This window comes from Rhipicephalus sanguineus, chromosome 1 (assembly GCF_013339695.2).
Source record: "Rhipicephalus sanguineus isolate Rsan-2018 chromosome 1, BIME_Rsan_1.4, whole genome shotgun sequence".
Lineage (NCBI taxonomy): Eukaryota > Metazoa > Arthropoda > Arachnida > Ixodida > Ixodidae > Rhipicephalus > Rhipicephalus sanguineus.
Genome location: NC_051176.1, coordinates 269,487,261 through 269,509,438, shown reverse-complemented (window position 1 = coordinate 269,509,438; position 22,178 = coordinate 269,487,261). Strand labels below are relative to the sequence as shown.

General features: G+C 41.9%; 1 protein-coding gene across 2 annotated transcripts in view; it reads right to left on the bottom strand.

Moving 5' to 3' along the window:
* Window positions 1-22,178, bottom strand: part of LOC119378952 (constitutive coactivator of peroxisome proliferator-activated receptor gamma) — a 44,921-nt gene that overhangs the window by 6,731 nt on the left and 16,012 nt on the right. The window contains exons 7-9 of one of the 2 annotated variants that reach the window (XR_005181081.2): window positions 16,097-16,359; window positions 11,864-11,984; window positions 8,638-8,721 (exon numbers count right to left, since the gene is read on the bottom strand). Coding sequence is in view for 1 of the 2 variants with exons in the window: in XM_037648056.2 (XP_037503984.1) it covers window positions 8,512-8,721; window positions 16,097-16,359 (473 nt within the window). In the remaining variant the exon portion in view is untranslated. Of the gene's footprint in view, window positions 1-8,511; window positions 8,722-11,863; window positions 11,985-16,096; window positions 16,360-22,178 lie in introns of those variants that run through there. The other variant, XM_037648056.2, reaches the window with a different exon arrangement.

Below are 22,178 nucleotides of genomic sequence, written 5' to 3'. Positions count from 1 at the left end.
GGTCGTCATAAGCCCCTAAGGGGTTAATGTTAGATTAAATGGGCATCGCACGGACACGGTGAAGAAGTTACCCAAAGCAGTGGCACAGCATTTTAATTTAGCAGGTCACAACTTCGACGATTTCAAACTTTACATACTTCAGTCAAACTTCCGGTCCCCAAGAGACAGAAAATATACAGAGTCATAACTTATTCACAAGTTCAATACACTCCAGCCAGCAGGTATTAACGTTTCTAAGGGGGCTCTTGAATCTATTCGGTATGGTACATACACAACGAAAGCCAATGAGAGTTAAGCCCTTCTTCTTGGAATTTCGAACCTACTATTGTTAAAATGACACGTGCTTCCACTCTACCCCCTCCCCCACCGCTTTTTGTTCCTTTTTTTTTTTTCGCCTTCCTTATGACTCACCCCCACTCTGGCAGTTGCCCTCCCCTTCTCCCTTGTGGTGGAGAGGGCACGAAGCATATACGCACGAGAGCTAAGGAAATCAGTTCCAGCCTTGAAGAAGACAAGTCCACTTGTCAAAATGTCGGCTCAAGCACCCACCCCCTGTTTACGGATTTTTTTTTCATTGCAAGCTTCCATCTTCCACTTCCTGCCGTTCTTTAAAATTTGTGTAAGCATTATGAAACCCCAATTTTCTGCTCTGCTGTTAAAACAAGAGTCAGGTCTCTTGGCAAATACATGGGCTGCGGTTCACTAGCTCCCACAAAAGCAATTTTCTGACCATTTACACAGTGGCTGAATCAGCAGTGATAACTTTCTTTGATTCACAATGCCCCAAACACTTTCACACACCTCCGCACCACTTCTGTCAAAACTTCCCTTAAAGGGGCCCTGCAACACTTTTTGAACATGGTCAGAAAATTCTGCCGATTGGTAGTCGAGGCTCCTGCGAACATGTGAGCCAAACATTATAGTGTAGCACATGGCCTGGAATGCACAATAAAAATTCAGTCAGTTAGAAATTACTCACTCTTCTCTCTACAAATATTGCCATAAGCTAAAATTACCGTGCCATAAGCACAAAGATCATGGCCATTGGCTGATTTGAGCATTGTGAGGTCACCGCGGACACCGCAGGATGCTGCGACATGCCCGCTATAGAGCTAGAATTACACACAGTATAATATTACGACAGCACACTTATTGAAAGTAAGCCATGCATTAAAAAAAGAAGTGCTTAAGGTCATGACGCACACTGACAAACGGACGTAGCTTTTTTCCCACTTGTCACCCCCCCCCACCCCCCCCCCGTGTAGTTTTCAATGCGCTCACTGATATGAAAGGAGAAAGCGCTTAGAACGTGTGACAAATCTCTTTAACTCTGCTCGTACTTGACGAATTCTAAAAGTATTTGCGGCAGTCGATTCATGAGGCAATAAACTGATACTGAGGTCATTTGATGATTACTTGGCAATGTGTTGCAGGGACTCTTTAAGATGTTTATGCATGTCACACACAGTGGACCCTCCCATCAACAAGCTGAGAAAAGCACAAATTCAACAGGAATGAAAAACAATTTTGCACCATCTATATGAGTTACATTAATACAAAAACTGCAATGATTAATGTCCACTTTGCATTGTTTCTGGTGTAACTAAGAAAGTATCTCCTAGGCCTAAGGCTTATTTGTGGCACTATCACACACTAAAAAAAACAGCACCATTAGTAATACTAGAGAATTTTGCTGTCTATATCATTTATAGCTATTTGATTAATTAGGCGTTCAATCATCAGTCACTCAATTTATTTATAGAATACTGTGAACAATGCTGGAAGAGTGAGGTGTGTGGATTGCACAGGGCTGCCAGGGAGAGGGTACCATACAAACTTGCTATAGCTTCTGGCACTAGCCAATAGATGGAGCAATTCAGGCCAGCCTTATATATTGTGGAAATAGGAAAATAAAGAAAGTTAATCTCTTCGTACGCCATTTTGCAGCAACATGCTTGGTTTCAGGCATCACAATCAACAAAAAAATGTTTATATCACTACTGCAATAAAGGGTACAGGTTTTGCTAGGAGAAGTTATCGCTGTTTCACATATAAAAAAACTAGACAGGTGCGAATATTCGAGTGCTTCGACTATTCTAACGAATATTACAGTATTCGAAATGAATAACTAGGTGTATATATTAGAATGCATGCAAGTCCCTTGTAAAGGTGGTTTCACTGCAGCGTAGGAGTGCTAGCCGTGAAAACACCTATCCAGAAAAAATCCACACTGCTGTGAAGCCTCACATCAAGGTTAAATGAACCTATTGACCTCACATCGATTAATCATTATTTAAGTTTAAAAGCTTGTTATACGGGCTTAAATGCTCTAAGTATAGTAAATTTTAAAATGTAACATATTTTACCGTTATCACTTGCCTCCTGCTGAAATTCAAATCCTGCTACTATTCAAAATTGCTTCCACTTCATTTCGAACCAAAAAATATGACATTAGCACATGCCTTGTTCCAGTTTTTTAAAATATTATGCAGGTTAGTTGGGTCATCACAAATATGCTCATTTTTCTTCATAATATGTGATTCATTCAAACTATTCAAACTATTCGATTGAAATTATTCAACCAAATCACTATTCGCTTCGAACCTAAATTTACTAGTATTTGCACATCTCTACAAAAAACTACATAGTCATCTTAAATGAAGGTGCGCGATACCCACTGCTAAAAGGATTAGGTACACTTTTCAGTCAACAGATTACATTTGTGAAAGACATTCCAAACTAGAAAGTGTGCTTGAGGATGGACAGCACCGTACATTGGCACATTGATAAAGCTTGCGCGCAGGGCAATTTGGGTGGAACATTTGTCAAACTTTCCTAGTAACAGGGAAAAACAGCACAAAATTCTAACAGAACACAAGACGAAGAAGGGACGACAACAGCACTGACTTACAACTGATCTTATTTTTCAACATGTGGGCACATATATACCAAGACAGTCAAAAAATAGTAAAAAACAACCTAAACTGATTGGCACCCATGTCTCTATTCTTTGTCTTGTGTTCTGTCAAAATTTTGTGCTGTTTTTCCCTGTTGCCAAGCATGAACCAACTAGCCTAAGCCTCCAATCCTAGCAAACTTTCCTGAGATCTCTAGAACCGCAAAGTATAGTAAGCGACTTGTTGAAAAGGCATTTCCAGTGCCTCTGAAGAAAAACCCAGCTTAAGTCTTGCTGTTAAGTAACACAGAGGCAATTGACAGTATTCAACTCACATTGTCAACTATTATACCCAATGGTAACATTGAACAGGTGTGACATAAAGGCAGGGAGGAATGTAAAACACAAGGTTGCTCCAGTTCGTCTGTTATAGATTAATCTCTACTGCCCAGGGTTGCTGTGCAACATTCCTGCTTAATTCCTTCCATCGTCATTATGAATCGCAGACATCTATTTGTATTCAGCAATGTGAAATGCCTCATTTTTTTTTAGAAGCAAAGTTAGCGAAAAGTTTTCCATAGGAAGTTGCAACACCTTGACAATTTAAGACGTGAGCATTCTTTGGCAAGTACCCCAGCAAAATCCGTCTGTCCTGCGACACCTTATAAAACCAGTCGCGATTCCGTTTCAGCTAACTTGATACAATCACTTTGAAGGATGTGTCATGAAGGTCATATCAACTAAAAAAAAAACTAGAAAACTGGTTGTGATGATGTGGCGGTGCAATTGATTGCTTTGAAGAGGTCAGATGCGTCAAGATGTGCTCCTTAATGCCATGAAAAAAAAACTGTTCATAAAATGCAGAAGCAACATAACCAAATATGTCTAGTACGTAATGATGCCTTAGAAAGGAATTTGATCAGCGGACAATTTATGACACTGCAGTGTTCGAACATTGCAAATGTATATAATTGACCAATCTAGGGTGGTCTACAGGAATACACAGGGCTCCATGGAAAATACATGGGAAATATATACTAGTGGCATATGGAATTTGATAATTGGAACACTATGCGTAAGTGGCAATGTTAGGGTGGCCCTTAAAAATTAAAAATAAAAAAGGCATCCCGGGGGTCCGCATAAAATACATGGGAAACAAAAAAGTCATGTCCAGACATGCATAAGCTATAAATATGAGAAAAGTGAGGCAACTGCCAGGTTAAAGAATGTTTATAGATTACTAGACAATTCTCAAAATTCCTGCAATACTTCTTTTACTGCTCAAACTGTTGTACACACTGATGAAAAAAACACATGTAGTCACATTGTGGATTAGGAAGAAACCGTTAAAGGGATACTGAGCAGAATATGAAAAAAAAAAATGACGAAAGCATCGAAACTGAACTCGAAAGACATGACTGTTCCAATAAACAGTGTGTATTACACATATTTTTGAACTGATGGCTGTATTTTTGGAGGACTGTGAACACGTAGCAGCTGCACATGGAGGATGCGCATCGACGGTCATGATGTCGTGAGTGTCGGTGGCGGAAGCAGCCGCAAGAGAGGCGGGCAGCCAGTGCATGCTTTTCTATCCTACTACTTTCTTTTCTCCACCTCTCCTTTACATCCCTCTCCCACTTGCACAAAGGTGCTGAGTATTTGGCTGAATTGAATGAGGGATTGTAGCTTCTTTTCAAGGTTGTGATTATATTGGGTCGTAATCTAGTGCACTGCAGACTACCCCACGAAGCAGACACTTGGCTGCAAGGAAAGCTTTCATCATGTCTGTTAAATGTGAGCATCAAACACGGTAAAGTCTTGTTCAGTTCCAACAGTCTCCAAATGGCTTTCCATAAAAAAAGAAATTGATGCATGAATGTGTGCCTTGAACATAGGTTGCAGGGTTTTGCGCTGCATGGGTGGTACATAAGGACACTTACAAAAGCGCAGAAAAAAACAACCAGAACAAGTGGGCGCAAACTATCAACTGTTAATCTTTCGTGAGGCACCACCTGAGGCTGCCTCAAGATAGAAGGAAAACGAATGAGGGAAGGGGTGTAAGTATGAACATGAAAAAAAATAAATCAAACCAGAGAAGTGGAACTGCTATCAAGAATGTTGCACAGCGCTCCTCAGCTCGCTCATTTGCGGAAGTGCCAGAACGTGTCGCTTAAGAATTCAATTTCAACTTTGCTTAGTGACAAATTTGGAGTACTTACGCATGCACCGAATTCTCCCGATGCCATGCTGTAGGCTTCAACTACTCCTCTCTTTTGCTGTTTTGGCGTGGCATCCGCATTCTTTGCAGTGCGAGGCCAAGTACCCTGGCCCGCTAATCTGTGTGCATGCATAGCAGTGCTCTCTCTCTCTCTAGTGTTCAGGCATTTGTCTGTTTGTCCAATGTAGCTATTGTTGCAGGTCAGGGAAATGTGGTAAACCACAATAATGGAGCACTCGACAAATTTTGTTTGGTGTCTTATTTGGCATTTAGCTTTTTGCGGCGTGTTAGCCTCATCCTGGTTCACTCTCTTGTATAGGCCTTTGAGCTTTATTGGGGCCGAGAACACTACACTCACATCGCGCTTGGCTGCAACTTTCTTAAAGGGGCCCTGCGACACAAATTAAGCGTGTAGTTTTCACCGCTACTTCTCGAACTGTGGAATGTACCGATATCGTTGCGAGAGTGGCAACGCCAAAAACAAGGCTGTTATAATTTTATTTCAATGGAGAAACCACATTGTTTTCAGACTAGAGCGACACACAACGGCTATTTTTGTGATCGGAAGTGACGCTTCATCATGTGGGAGTGACAACATTGACCAGTGATTGGTTTGACGCGACAAGTCACACGTAATATTCACGTGGTCTCAGATAGGCCAAACTATCGTGCGATAAAAATTATAGAAGCACTCTTTATACTCCCTAAGATACAAAAGGATTTCTGTTTTTAAAGATGAAAATTTGAAAACAATGGCAAAACGACGCTAGGAGCACTGCACAACGGCCACCACGAGGCGAGTCGGCCGGTATGTCTCTGTAAGAGGCGCTCTGGGGGGGGGGGGGGGGGGGGTGACTGGAACCGGCCTTTGACGCCAATGGGAGAGTGAAATGCGAAAGGGAACGTTTTTTCTCGTCGTCTGCTGGGGCTTTGAAGTTTGAAGGCTAATAACTTCCATTACCGTGCACCAATTTCGATAATTCTTTTTGCGTCCATCTCAGTATTCAGCACTACACGTACTCCAGCGCTACAGAATGCAGACAAAAAAGCATTGCAGGGCCCCTTTAAGCTTGTGTGAAATGTTGTCTATGTAAGGAATGACTGCCGGCTGTTTTTTCCTTTCCCTGCTTTGCTTCTGCGCATGACAAGGCCTCAGCTCTCTCAAGCATTTCTCTGCTATGGAAACAAGAACCTGTGTGGGAAACCCACTTGAACACAACTGTGCCCATTGGGCTCGAAGACTGCCCTCTGTTCAATGGAAGCATGACTTCGTCAAGGCCTGTGTGAAAGAGCTTGATGCAATGCTTTCAATAGCTTTGAGTGGTCCGAGTTGAATGGCAGCATCGGTTTTTCCCCCCTAGTTTTATAGGACCAGCACGTGCGGGATTCTCCAACCTGAATTTGTAAATCTAAATACTGGAGCTTTCCGCTTTTCGGTGTCTCCGATGTGAATTCTAAACCCTTGTGGGCAGTGGGAAAAAGGTCAAGGTTCTCGAGGCACTTCGTTTCTGAAACTTGGCGAAACGGCAGGAATACAATGTATTCGAGCAATGTAATCGGAGCACTCGACAAAATTTGTCGAGTGTTCTGTTGGCATGGTTTACCACATTCCCCTGACCTGCAACAATAGCTACATTGGACAAACAGGCAGATGCCTGAACACTATATTGAGAGAGCACCGCTATGCATGCGGACAAATTAGCGGGCCAGTGAACTTGGCTTCGCACTGCAAAGAGTGCGGATGCCAAGCCTTGTTTGAGCAGACAAAGGCCTTGTTTTGCACCCCAAAATAGCAAAGGAAAGAAATAGTTGAAGCCTACACCATGGCTTCGGGAGAATTCGGCGCATGCGTAACTCCAACTTTGTCACTAAGCAAAGCTGAAATTCAATTCTTAACGACATGTACTGGCCCTTGTGCAAAAGAGCAAGCTGAGGAGCGCTGCGCAACATTCTTGATAGCAGTTCCACTTCTCTGGTTTGATTTATCTTTTTTCATGTTCAAACTTCCCTCCCTCACTCTTTTTCCTCCTTTCTTGAGGCAGCCTCAAGTGGCACCTCACGAAATATTGACAGTTGATAGCTTGCACCCACTTGTTCTGGTTGTGTTTTTTCTGTGCTTTCGTAAGTGTCCCTCTGTACTGCCCATGCAGCGCAAAACCCTTCAACCTATGTTCAACTTGCACCAACTAGCCCAAAGGAGTATTGAATCTGTGCCTTGCAATACATTGTGCAAGTTATATTGTCTGCATGTGCTCTCATAAATCATACCAATATATACTCAAGTCGGCAAGACCTTTCCAAAGGGCCTTGCTCTCCCATGCCATCTGTCACAGAAGGTATTTAACACTAGCGAGTCCTCTCTTTAATTTTCCAGCCTGTTGATGCACCTCTCCTAATCCTACACTGTGTTGTGAAGCCTTATGGTCCCTAGCAAGACCCATGTAAATATATATAAATACAAATATAGCTGTTTATATACGAAGAAGTTATTCGACCAGGTTCAGTTAAACTTGTTGCCGGGTTAGCTCAAGACAGAGGAATACATGGTAATGCAACAAGAATAACACAAAGACTTTAGAAAAGAGAAGTAGAAAGCAAAAGGTTTTCAACTCCTTTTTTTAAAGGGGCCCTGCAAAGCTTTTTTAGCATAGTCAGAAAACGCTACCGATCGGTAGTCAAGGCTCCTGAGAACACGCAAGCCAAACATTATAGTGCAGCATGCGGCCTGGAATTTACAATCAATTCTCAGAGTCAACTACGAGCTGACTCTGAGATGGCGTGCGAACGTGCGACAGATGCCAAAATAGCAAAAGAGAGGAGTAGTTGAAGCCTACGAATCAGTAGAAGCTCGTAAAAATCATTCCCTCTTCTCTCTTCAAATGATGTTGTATACCCAAATTTCACGGCCATTGGCTGATTGAGCATCGTGAGCTACATAGTTACCGTGGCTGCTGTGGCAGGTTGCCACGTGCCCGCGCGCGTGCTCACTATCACACTGAAAGCAAGCCGTGCGTTCACTGAAAAAAAAGCACTCAAGGTCATGATGCGAGCGTGACCCCCCCCCCCCCCCCCCATGCCATCCCTCCCTGCTCAGCTTCCAATGCGCTTGTCGGGACGAGGGAAGAGAGAAAGCAAATACAGCGTGCGACAAATCTCTGTAACTCCACTCCTACTTGACGGGTTCTAAAAATTTTTGAGGCAGTAAATTCATGGGGCGATAAACTCTGTTAATGAAGCCATTCCATGGTTACTTGGAAAAGTGTTGCAGGGCACCTTTAAGTTTCTTGTTTGCTTGTTGCACTACTGTGTATACGTTTGACAAGCTTGTGCGGAATAGCAATGCATGATTTGAACTTTCGGAAACGACAAGAAATTTGAAGATATATGCACTCACATTGTCATCTATCAATGAAGAGAACGATGTTTGCAACTTGAGCAGATCTCCATAAATCAGATGGAACAGCTTCCCGTCAAAACACATCCAGGGTGCACCATCTTCCACAAGTGACAATTGTCCACAGGCAATAAGGGCCATTGTCACACACTGGATTCCTACCATCACATGTGCCGAGATGGAGACCAGGTTAGGGTCGACCTGGCTGTGCTGTTTGGTAGGAAACAATGCCGTCATTAGAACGTTTAATATTCTCAGTGTATTTCACAGAAATCGATGCAGCAGGCATACACATAACGGTGTACTGTAAGTGGATATTCTTAAGTTATAAGCAGTCATAATGAAGATGACAAAGTGGAGGTGTGTTCGAAATAAATGAGACAGCTGACCCCATAGCCTAGCCCTAGTGTGTATTATTACAAATTGGCACTGTCGCATACTCTTCTGTGGTCACTCAAGTCGAGAAGTGGGTGGACTTCATCGTTTAAGGAAATCAACATAGTAGCATCCGAATCATGACTGCAATGCCTTAATGTGAAGAAGAACAAGCTGCACCAGAAGCAGTGAGCACAGAGGCATTTGTCTCCTATATGTGCACTAGAACAAAGCTCACATCAGATGATTTAATAGCGAAACGAAAGGTGATGATGAACATAAGAGTTCAGAATTATGAAAATTTTGTTTTAAATCCAATTCGAAACAAGAAGCCTGCTAGCGTTGCTTCACCCAACAACCTGATCACTAAGTTCTTAGAGGTGCAACAGGAACAGAACAGACAAAACGAATTAAGGTGTTTGCTTGTAAATGGGACAAAAGAATAAACAAACCGAGTCTCGAACACGTGAAGCCAGACATGTTTGATGAAGAGTCCAATATTCCCGAGTCCTGGCTAAAATTTTATAAATATGTGTGCAATGAAAACTACTGGCACAGTGAGAGAGATAAAATGAGAAACATGCGACTATTCCAGTCAGGATTAACCAAGAGTTGGTACAAATAGCAAGTCAATACAGATAGTCTTCAGCTCCGTCTCTGAGCAGCCTATGGAACTTACCCATCATCAGGTAAAGATGTTCAGAAGCTTTACCCTGAATTGCTACACTTGTATGGATTTTCCCCAAGGCAACTACAAGGTTTTGACTCCATTGGAGGGTAGAACCGATGAGAGTTGAGGGAAGAATCGACTCATTTGGTGGGAAGGACTTGCTCCCTTGCTACCAGAGGATGATGAACGATGTCTAGCAACCGTTTCCTAGGAAGTTTTGCAACATGTATATTGACGATATAACAATTTACTCTCGGAATGAGGAGGAGCAGTTAGGGCATCTCACTAGTGTACTTCAAGCACTCAGTGATGCGGAGCTAAAAATTAATGACAAGCGAGTTTTTCCTACATAGAGTGTTTGACAGCCATACCAAGATGGCAAAGCAGGAATCGGTTCAATGAATATCAAAAGTGCAGAAGCCACATAACCTACACTCTTAGTGGGTATTTCTCAACTTTATGAGGCATTTTCGGTCATTCTTTAGAAACTATGTGAAATTATAACAAAGTGCCTCACAGAAATGACCACGAAGAAATTCTTTAGAAACTATGTGAAATTATAACAAAGTGCCTCACAGAAATGACCACGAAGAATGTGCCATTTAGGCTGGCAGCAGAGTTTGCTGCCATTTATCAATGGCTTGCAAGAATCAGTTCGTATGACCCAATGTTCACAGTCCCAAAGCAATGGTACCTCGAATCTTTGAACTTGTGATGACTCCCCAGACGTACGGGCATGACGGGTGCTAGCGCTTATAGCAAAATTCTTCATTTCCAGTGGAAACACATGAACCATGACATACAGTCTCGTCATCAATGTCAGGTCCACAAAGTAAGCGAGAAAAGCAAAGTCAAAGAACAGACGAGATGGCCTTCCCTCGACATTCCGACGTACCATTCAAAGTCATCCAGATGGATTTCGCAGAGCTCAAGAAAAAGGCTAAGAGAAACAATCTTACAATACATCAGTGCACTAGAACTGTGGCTCCAAGACTGGGAATGGAAGACATGAATAGTGCGATTGCCCTCTTGAGCAAAGAGATGTTTAAGAACACTATAATGTCATAATATCAGACAATGACCAGAATTTGTAAGCCAGTATCTGAAAGATTAGGCGAAGGAAAAATGAGTCATTTTGCGACACTATGTGCCCCACCATCCTGCAGGAAATGACATTACAGAGAGTCACATGGGACTTGAAACATTATCCCTATGAAAGTTATGATTTGAAAGTGGATGAAAATACTGCTTGGAGGCTGTTGTTGCTCATCACAATTGGTCACCCACTACGAGCATTTGCTGTAGCCCATATTTCACAGCATTTGGAAAGGAACTGGCGCTCCATGCTGATCAACTGCTTGGCATTGAAGAACGGGTACAACTGTGCGAGAAGCAGAAAACTGTGAAAGCATACGAGCAACACCACAAAGATATGAAGACACACTTTGACCATCGCCACAACACATGCACATTCCCTATGCTGTTGAATGACTTATTATTTGTCAGAAAAGGCCTTCCAAATACAAAGCAGCCATAGATGTGACTGTATTGCTTGGGGCAAACTACAGAGCAAAAAGGTATACTCAAGAGATTCGATCATGTCAAAGATGATGGTGTGCTCAAGTTTGCAACTAGTATTGGGAACTTCTTTATGTGTCATCCCAGGAGGGATGAGAATTGAAAGAGGTTGATGGATGTGGATGTTGTGAAGAGGTTACGAGTCATAACGAAACTGATGAGTAGAAGTGTGCTCGAAATAAAGAAGATGGTTGACCCCATATCCTGGCCCTAATGTGTAACCTCTACAATGAGTGCAACATGCTGACACTTTCCTATGAGAAAGAAGTCAAATGCATACTAAGCATCACAAGTTTATGAACTGCTGAAAGTTAGTACAAAACTGCTTAGTTCCATAGCCTGCACTAGTAGAAGTGAAAAACAGTGTCATGCCGTTCAACTGGGTATGGTTTCAAACTGCTTGGAAGTTCACTTTATCAGTACCAGCAGTCTGTAAACTTTCAACACTGACTGTAACATGTGGTACAGAACATAATTATCCGGGCAAGACCTTACAAATTCAGCAGAAGAGGAAGGTCTGAAGTGATGAGAAAGTGTACAGGGAAGATCACTAGAGCCAGCATTTCGACAGGAGGAGTTGTCTGTCAGAGCAGAGGAGAAGAAGATCAAGCTTGCACACAAAGAAGGGAAAAGAAAGGGATGAGGTGGCTATTGGAGAAGTTGGAGCAACAAAGGGAGAATCAGTGTTTGAGAGAGGAACAAAAAGGAGAGAGTGCAGAGGGTAAATACTACTGGTTTTGGATTCGTTCACAACGTGGGCATGGCGCTGAGCCATGCTCCTGCTAAGGTTGCAGAAAATGGTGCCATTGTTTTCTTCTTTCCAAGAAACACCTCACAGAGTGGGCAGCAGCTGAAAATGACAACAATGACAACAACGGGATGGCACCCTTAATTGAGTAGCATGTCTTCCTTTGCCCTAGTCAGTTTTAAAACATTTATTTTTCCTAACGTATGACACAATATCTAGTTCAAACTAAGGACCTGCTTTAAACACACAAAACAGGTTGGTGCGTGCCGACTACAGCATGGCAACAATGTTGCCATGTTGCAATCCCATGCTAACGCACAATGCTGCCAACATCGCTGCAAGCACGTCACAAATGTAGTATGAAAAATCTTGATGAATTAAACTTGGAATTCTGACAAAGATGCTATGGCATATTTTAGGCAGTCTGAATAATGATAGAATATTTTACAGAGATGTAACTGATTTCATCACAACTGAAGTTGCCCGTTTGCTCACTTAATGAATATACTAGAGGGGCATCTTGAACACTGACGCATAAATTGCCTCTTTTTTCTCAATAACAGCTTATTACATCCTCAATTTTAATCATTATTTGCATAAAAATGATGACTTTTCAGTCCCTGTCTAATTTCTAGCCATACATAGAGCGTTTGGAGGACACTAAACAAGTGGAGGCGCAGCAGTTTCAAATACTTCTGCAATGCACCCCAGCAAAAAACATGCTTGAAGCATAAAGTTCTCTGCCACCATAATACATCAACAGCACCATGTGTGGGAGGGCATGCAAACAGAAAAAAATTATTTTCTTAAACGAAAATTATTCTGACTAAGCTTTCCAAAACAAATTGTCAGCACTCCTCCTGTGAAATACACTACATTTTATCTTTTTATGTGAAGCATCTCATGTAGACATTGCAACTAGAAAGATGATACAAATGCATTTCTTTTTATTATTGCAATCATTTCTGTATACAGTAGACTCTCCATAACTCAAACTCGAGGGGAACTCAGGATTTTGCTTGAACTATCAGAAGCTCTCACAAACATGACTCAAGGCAACATTAACTAGCATTGTGATGTTTAGTGCTTCTCAGGGCCACAGCAACATCCCAAACAGAGTTTGTAGGTCAGCATATCACACTGGTACTCGTTAGTATACAACACTTGCATGCGTGTGTAATTAAGGGACAAAAATGTGTTGCGCCCTGCAACAACTGGTAGCCCCTTCCCAATATTAGGACACTTTCCGGCACGCAATAAACCAAGACCAGACCGTCTCGTTTAGTTGGTGTTGTTATTGTTGTTGTTTTCCCCTCCCTCATTCAGCATGCAATTATTGGTGCACACAGTTTGGCTAATTTGGCCATTTTGTAGGCAGGCAATCGGCTTTATTTGCGACTGTTAGCGACAAAAACACGAATGTTCAAGTAGCAGATATTTCCAGGTATGGACAAGCAAAAAGTTTGAATTAACCGAATTTGTGCAATGAGGCAGTTTGAATTAAGCAGGTTTTAAATACATTGAAAACATAGCCGGCCAACTAAAAAATTTATTTGCTTAAACAGAGAGTCTACTTATCGAGATTCTATTGCATTTAGCAGTTGTTGCATGTCCAAATACTAAAGCTGATTAGTACCTTGACACAGTTCTGCAAGAACAGTTAGCAAGTACAGATAAATATTCAGCTTTTATGAAAAATCTTTAAAAACTACCCCAACTGTCTTTTATACATAAATACATGTGTACAGAATTAACTGGGGGGGGGGGGGGCTACATTGGAGAGTGCGTATTAAAGCAAAACCCATTTACAATGCTGAGACAATTACCACTTTTATTGAATCAGTATTCATATTTTTATGGTTTTATAACTTTTACATGTTTTCTGCTTAAGGGTACAATTCAAACAGTAATCAAATAGACCAAATTATTTTAGCAATAGATATCTTAGGGATGCATTTTTGTAGACTTAATTAAATTTCCAGTATTAAAAAAAGGATTACTAAAGTGTCGAATTTTGGGCATCTAGTGTGCAATGACCAATATGTGCTGGCTTTTTGACAACAGGCTCTCAACGTCATGATGATAACAAAACATAGCTTGAGAAATGTTACCTAGCTTTCCACCTTTATTACACCATCCATGCAACGCATATTCAGAGTACATAACATTCATATGTAATTACTTAAAATTCTGAGGTTCTTTGTGCCAAAACCGCAAGATAATTGAAATCCTGTTGCTACCAGTGTCAGCACAAAATATTAAAACTTTGGCATCAATGGCCTGATACTACAAGTCCATAGCAGGTTGTAGGCTACGGGAGTGCCTGTTCGGCTTATTCCACTGTAGCTAAAATACAAGCGCCATGAAAAATTTTTGTTTGCTCCAGCCTTTACCATTCACACACATTTCTTGTTTTGACGTTAGCCACGTGTATGTGTGTACCTCACTGCTTTCACATCTTCATTCCCCCCCATTTTACACTGTTCAGACATTTCAAGGATAGAAACAATTGTTGACCTCACTGTCACTATATTCAAGTCCCAACACCATTCTACATCATAGATCAATTAAAACAACTCATCAAACAACTCAACAAAAAGCAGATGCATGAAATGTTCAGTTAGAACATTATTATAGTAAATACTTGAATAGTAATTGGATTTATGGGCTATCACCAACTGCAAGTCCAGCATATCAGAAATGCTGCATTAAGCTTCACACTGACGTTGCCCACAGCTAAATTGCCATTTTGAGCTATCAAACATGGCACATCACAAAATAACCACATAGATGCCTCTGTATATCGACAGGAGATGCTAAAAATTTCTATTTCTAACTTTAGAAACAGGTACTTTCTAAAATTACTTTCTTTTACTCGTTTTAAAAAGGTGACTCATTCAACTTTTATGAAAGCAAAAATCAACACTGAACTTCAAGTGGAAATGGAAAAAAAATCACATTTAAAGAGCACAAGGTGGTTGTTAAAAGCCAGAAAGTGCACATTATCTAGAGTTCCCTAGACGACATAGGATGGTCACCTCCCATTGTGGTTCACATGAGGAGTTCAGAAAAGTCATTTTCCAAATAACTATGATTGCTCAACTGCATGAAGCAAGAAATAACAATAGAAAGCTTGTCTATGCCACATAAATCAAATTAATTCTCCCTTTTACCTTTACAATCTGTTTTTCTTGGGAGCTTTTTCAAGTTCTCTCATCTTTTTTGGTAGTTCTGATGCTCATGTTTGGATGAAATTTTTTTTGCCTCTTTCTTCAACATGTGAGGACTGCCATTACATCCTTTAAGCTTCGGTATCCCTTATATTTTCAAGACGAAATTCAAATAGTGATTACTGGGCTCTTAATACCTTCCAATTTCACCTTTATTATTAACATATTTTGTATGCACATTCTAATAAGTTTTCTGCATTCTCCACATAATGTGGAGGAACTTGAGGCACTAATGGTTCATAGTTATGGAAGTTTAGAAATAGAAAAAGAGGGGCAAAAAGGCCTACATTATAAATGCTCTCATGGTACAAGATAAAAACTATGCAACTCACTATAAATCTGCTTATTTATTTGAAATCAGTATAATAAACTATGTAAACCACTCAAGTTTCATTGCTCTGGGTTCTATATTTAAAAAAGGTGTTGTTGAGTGGCCCTAAACAGCTCTCCCACTCCTAGCCTACTACTAGTGTATGGTATCTGTTTACTCTATGTGTGCTTATACCTTAAGCACCTTCATTTGTTTCACAGCACTCAATTTTTGAGGTCCACCCTACATGGGAAAAGTACAGCACTTGCGCCACCATACTAGCGAAACCCAGCAAAATGCGCTACTCATGTCGTCGGGCAATGCTGGCATAGGAACCCTTGCACTATTCTTTCAGAATAGCTCCATAGCTACAATGAACCAGTTCTGGTCATTATGTGGCTCATGTGGGAACAAACATCAGATTCAAACATCCTCCCCTCACCAACTCTGTTGCATTTTTCAGGGGCGTGCATCATGAATTCTTACAGTATTCCTGTATGTGGTTGATTCCACAGAAAGCAGATGTTAATATCACATGTATTTCTATTACCACTTCAATGTACGTTACTTGTGTTAAGTGTCTCCATAACCTACATCGACATATATTTGTGGTCAAATGGTTGCACACTAAATAATAGAAATAAATTAAACTATTTACATGCATCAGAACTTACAGGAATGTGCCTTTCTGTGAACTTAAGCTTCATATCATCCGGCAGGATGCATTGTAGGATTAGAGCATTAATTTCCATTCCCTGGATGACTCCTGCTAGAAACAGATGACGCAGTGTGCAACAAAAAACCAAATAGACATAGGGCATCCTCTTGAGCTTCTCCATCTGCGTCTCCATTTGCAGGCAACCACAGAAGAGTTGCCAGCGCATGAACCCCAAGGATGGGTCTTTAGACCAAAGGTGACGGAGCTCTGGTACTTCACCTGGAAAGAAAAAATATTTTATCAGCAATGGATAGCCTAAACTACAATACTTAATGCACTACTAAAGAGTGCATTTCTCATAATTAAAAATACAACAAAATGAAAAAATAAAAGCAAACTCCAGTTAATTGATATTGACTTTACTGCCATTACAAGGGCCAGTGATGGCAGAAGAGCACCAAGAGATGGTAAGACACGTAAGAAAGGGTGCAGTAAATGTCAGTAGGACAGTGTACTTTGTTTGTATATATGCCTTAAATATAGTTGCTGTACAGGGCATAATATATAGGCATTACAATTAAGGCAATGGTTATTTCCAATGTACAATAAACATACGAGATATGGCAAGAATGGATGATTGTAATAGGATGTGTGAATGCAAATAGCACAGCTGCCTCACATGGCCCTTGAACACAGTAGCCTGGTAGAATGTGCCACAAATTATACTACCATCGCAACAGTGGCCCCTCAATAGAGGACCACAAATTGGGAGGTTCCTCCAATTTGTGGTAAAAATAAGTGGCAAGCATTTAGTAGTTGGTAGGGGGTGTGTGTGTGTGTTTATTTATTTTATTGCGATAGCATAGCAATTATATGGACACTCTCGGCAGGTTTTTTCTGTCGCCGTCATGTCCCGGATATGTATATGTATGTATATATAAATAAAAGCCAGAAAGAAAAATAAATCAGAAGAAAAAATTTCCGAAGTGTGCCACCGGGATTCGAACCTGCGACCCCTCGCTCCGCAGCACAGTGCGTTAGATAACTAGACCACACGCCATCCGTTCTTTGGTATACTAAGGGCGAGTTATTTATATACACCATTTACCGCTGGCGTTAAACAGAGCTCGAAGGTGCTTCAGCGTGTGCATTATCACCAGTGAGATTGCCTGAAGGGCGCGCTTTAAAGCAACGCTCCTAGATTTGGCTTCAGTGTGAAAACTGCCCTTGAGACGCGCACTAAAAAGTGGCCAATTTTTTTACCCACTCGCGGTGTGGAACGCTGGTTAAACAATGCATTGAACGCCACTGCGCGGCAGGAAACACGGGGGGGGGGGGTCACTCCATGCGCCGCACTTTTCAAGAAAAAATATATCTAAGAGCGTTGGGTTGTAGCACGCTGCTCAAACACAAAAAAGTAACAACTGTGACAGTTTGTTCGCGCTCGTCCTGTGTATACTTGTGCGTTCTTTTCAAGCATCCTTCCTTGTGCTTGCAGCACGCTGCAAGTGTCGAGCCGTGACAGCTGCTAGTTCGCACTCGTCCTGTGTGCGTTGTTTTCCTGCGTCCTCTGCGCTTGAGCGGCTGTGCTGCGAGTATCGAGCTGCTTGCTGTTCTTCGTGTAACATTCTAATTTGTTGCTATCGCATTGATTGCTCCGCCCTTACAACGAAACTGTGACGTTTTTTTTAACATACTGCAGACGGTCTCGTTCCAAGCAGGAGTTATACACAAGATATGCGGTAAAGTTACAATGGTGCCACATACAAAAAGGGACGAACACAATCCACCGAAAAAATTCAATGATGAGTATGGTGTAAACAATGCTGTCAATGAGACACTAAGTGGAAGAAGAAATAACAGTTTATAATAAACCGTGTAGCCCTACTCATCACCTTGTGCTGTTGATAATTTATTATATACAAATACACTATTTAGAAAAAAACGATATCTTTCATTCCTTCAGCAAAAGATTCTATCATTTCATAGTTCACCGTAGATGATGGTAGTTCATTCCAGTATGCTATAGCTGAGAGAAAAACAGAGTTTTTGTGAATGCTGTTGTGACTTTTAGGTAGCCGTATTGTCTTGTGGTTAGTTATTGAGTACCTGAGAGGTTCAATGAGATGCTCTGTTCTGGATATTCTATAATGCTCATGATTTAAAAGATACAAAAATTTATGTTTGGAAACTATTCTATGTTGATCAAGACAATGAAGTTCGGCATTTTTACCCACAGCAGTAACACTGGTACACCTGGAATTATCTGAAAACACAAATTGAACGTCTAAATTTTGTGTGTATGCGTGTGCACGTGTGTCAATGATCATTGTTGTCAGTATCCATAACAGTTGAGTGGGTGTGGGAAACGTTTTGGGCGACACAGTCTTCAGTTACTTAAGTCTGGATGCCGGGAATAACGCCGAATGCACGGGACTAAAGTGCAACTGCACACGTCTCATCTGTGCAATTCGTGTACAGCATTGGTGTAGAGTAAAGCATGCTTCAAGGCTTTTCCATAGTTCTGGTGAAGGCTCTGACCCATTCTTGTCTGTACTCCAAGAGGTTTCTGTTGTGTATAAGCAAGTTTGTCTTTTGTTCTTAGATAGTGCCACAAGTGATGTTCTCATGTGTACATATAGCCCAGTGTTAAGAAACAAAGCAGTGTTGGTTCTGCCTTTGTTCGAAGCACTTCCTTCAGTTTGCCATGAGTTGCTGCATGCATGAATACAAGTGTCCAAAGAGTGCATGAGAGGAAAAAAAGCAGTGATAATTCAGGTGTAGTTGAAGGGTTCAATGAGTTTGAGCCCTCTCAATGTCAATGCTGTAGGAGTTTACAATACGAACGTTTTAGTGGGGTCCTCACTCTAGTCTAGTCTTATATAGTCGGGGTAGGTTACTGACATATGCTGCTATTGGTTCATTAATGTTTCTATGCAGTCCCGTTCACCAAAATGATGCAGTCCCATCAACCAAAAGGTTCAAGGAACCTTTTGGTTGATGCATATGATGCATATGGGCAGGCAGACAATTTTCTGCCTTTAGCCTTGCAATCTAAGACGTTCTGTGTGTCTGAAACAATCTCAAATAAATAAATAAATGAATATGTTCAGCTTTTTTTTCCCCAAAGGTTGGGTGTCGTTGTGATATGAAAGGCAATACTAAATGGGGCTTATGATGTAGACACTGACTGAGCATAGCGAGTCCTGCTCTTTTAGGCTACGTCTGCACTTTGCGATACATTGGATCACATGTATAACAAGGTGGGTTTGCCATTTTGGGAAATGCACCATATGCCACCTTAATTTACTGTTCTGAACAATGTAAATGATGAGCAGCAGCAGCACAATGCATCCATTGAGTCTACTACTAGGATCCTTTTGCCTACTGACACTCTAAAGTTGGTTGGTTCTGATTACCACAAGTTTTTGTTCCTAATTTTTTTTTTCTTTTAGCCAGAGAAATTGCCAAATTATTCCAATAACTGTTGCCACAACGCTAACTTCCACTTAAAAGGACTCTGAAACGTTTTTTTTGTTAGTTTTAGTCAGCGTTTAGGCTACATCATGAAATAATTTCCAGCACAAATTAAGCAACACACCTTGTAACAAGACAGCTATGGACAATCATATGTTAACCTCCTCCTCAGGCACTGTCCTTCCTCCTTAACTCGTCGAATGTGCAGTCATCACTGGCGATGACTGCACTCGATGGGTTGAGCTGCACTATCTTCTATATCACCCCCGCAATCAACTCCGGCAGTGAGCCAGCAGCACGCCGTCAGCACCGCCACGCTGCCAAAGCAGATTGGGGAGGCCACTACAAAGAAGCGCATGGTTGAGATCTTCTCCACCAGGTGATGCAATGACACGGGCCATTGAAATTTTATTCTCCAGTACACCAATGATCTGCAAACGCTAAGTATGCAGACAGACAAAATGTACCTGAGAATGGTCACCGATAAGCGTAAACACGGGCAATCTGGTGGTGTCTTTGGTAGTGACGTTAAGGCCGCATACTCGTGGATCCTGCCATTGATCGGATAGCGAGAGCTCGACACTCATGGCACCGATGAGCTGAAGTAAAGTGCACTAGAATGCTCTAGCTGAAGCAACTTGTCTCCCCAGTTACCTTGACAAAGTCACAGCTTTACACGTCACCAACTGCTAGATTTCCAACCTACAACGCAGCTAAGGCAATTCATTGTGTCCGAGAAAAGACACCTCGAGATAAACACTGTTGCAAAGCTCATGTCAACATGAAGCATGTTGTAACACAAGCAGATCACGCTCGCTGTTCACCAAAGGTCAAGTTGACGTAGACTGGACATGTCTAATCATATTGATCGCTGCTGTAACGTATAATAGAACAATGCTCGTATAATGGAAGCAAGCGTTTGAAAGCACACTTAGCTGAGCCACTGCAACATTGAGTGATTTGCGTGTTTAAAGTCTTGTAATAAATCACACACTTGGCACAGAGAGCTTAAATCGGTCTGCAAATGATGCTTAGGTCTTGCTTTACCAGCTCAATGCATTTCTACAAAATCGCCAAAACAGGGTCCCTTTAAGTTCTACAATCCTGCATCACTGTCACTACGATCTATTAAAATCAATAGAAAGCGAAAGATTCTAAATAAACAAAATTTGCCACTATTAAGGGCGAATAACTGCAAAGGTATTAATACCTTCATTTGAGAAAGGCAGAAAATTGGCTGGTTGGTTGTTTGACATTTGTGACATTACAGCACTAAATACAGCCACAGAACAAGAAACACTCAACATGAGTTCCCATGCATTCTCTTTTCCGTTGTACATCCATGTTTATTAGGGTAAGTATGGCACACAAGTCCTATTTTAAAGCGAACCTTAAAGGGGCCATGAAGCACCCCTTGGGCTTGTTGAAAAAACACATCCTGCGGAAAGCTGACACGGCTATGAACTGCTCTGCCAAATACTACAGTCGTGCGCGCCGCGTAAAGGCCACAAGCGGAGCGCGAAGTTGCCGTTTCCCCAGGCGCCCTCTTTTCAAACAGAGGCCGGTTCTCACTCTCGTCGGTGGGGTGTCTGTCAGTTTACGTCGCGGATCTGTCACTTTACGTCGCAAGAGACATAGCATGCTTATTGGCCGATAGCCGAAGTAAATCGAGAGCGGCGTTCGGATCAGATGCGCTTCTTGCCGCGGGGTGCCGCCACTTGCCGGCGCCGCACTCCTCAGTACACGGTAGCCGCACTCGCGCAAGTGAATCACAGCGGGAGAGCGATCGCGTTTCATGACGCGCACTGACGTAACTTCTTTCCCCCGTGTCATCCCTCCCTGTCTAGCTTCGAGTGCGCTCGTCGGCACGAGAAAAGAGAGAAAGCGCTGGGAGCGTGCGCCAAACCCCCGTAACTCCGCTGATTCTTGACGGATTCGAGAAATTTTTGCAGCAATCGATTCGGGAGGCAGTAAACTCCGATACTAAGGTCATTAGATCATTACTTGGAAAAGTGGTTCATGACCCCTTTAAAGGGACCGACAACTGGCCAGAACGGTGATTAGATCCTGGTGGAAATAAAAAGGCCGTGCATTATAGTGACAGATTCCAGAATACTTTTTGCGATCTGAGTAGGATTTATATTTTTAAATCGCATTTAAAAGTAACAAAAACCGGTATGTCACACAGCCTAGCGCGAGCGCCATGAACTAGACGTATGCAGTCTTAAGCACTTTGTTGTACGTAGTCAAATGCTTTTACACGCACCAGAACGAGAGCTGAAATTTTGAATATGTATGTTATTGTCAAATCCCGTTTGTTTCTAAGGTAAAAGAAATAAAGCATGAGATGCGGCGCTGCTTTCGTGGCTTCCAGTGAAACAGAGGCTATGGCGCATGCACGCGGCGTCCGGCGGCGTTTCCCGCGTACTCGACTCTCGTCTGCTCTCGTCGTATCGGACTTTTGAAGAGTAGTACGCGAGTTTGCGCTGCTGCTCGCAAAATGCCATCGAATTACTGTTCTGTGGAGGATTGCTACCACTTCATGAACAACACTGCTGGTGTATCCTACCACTTGTTTCGTTTTCGAAGGCTTAGCTTGGCTTGGCTTGACTAAAATGTGA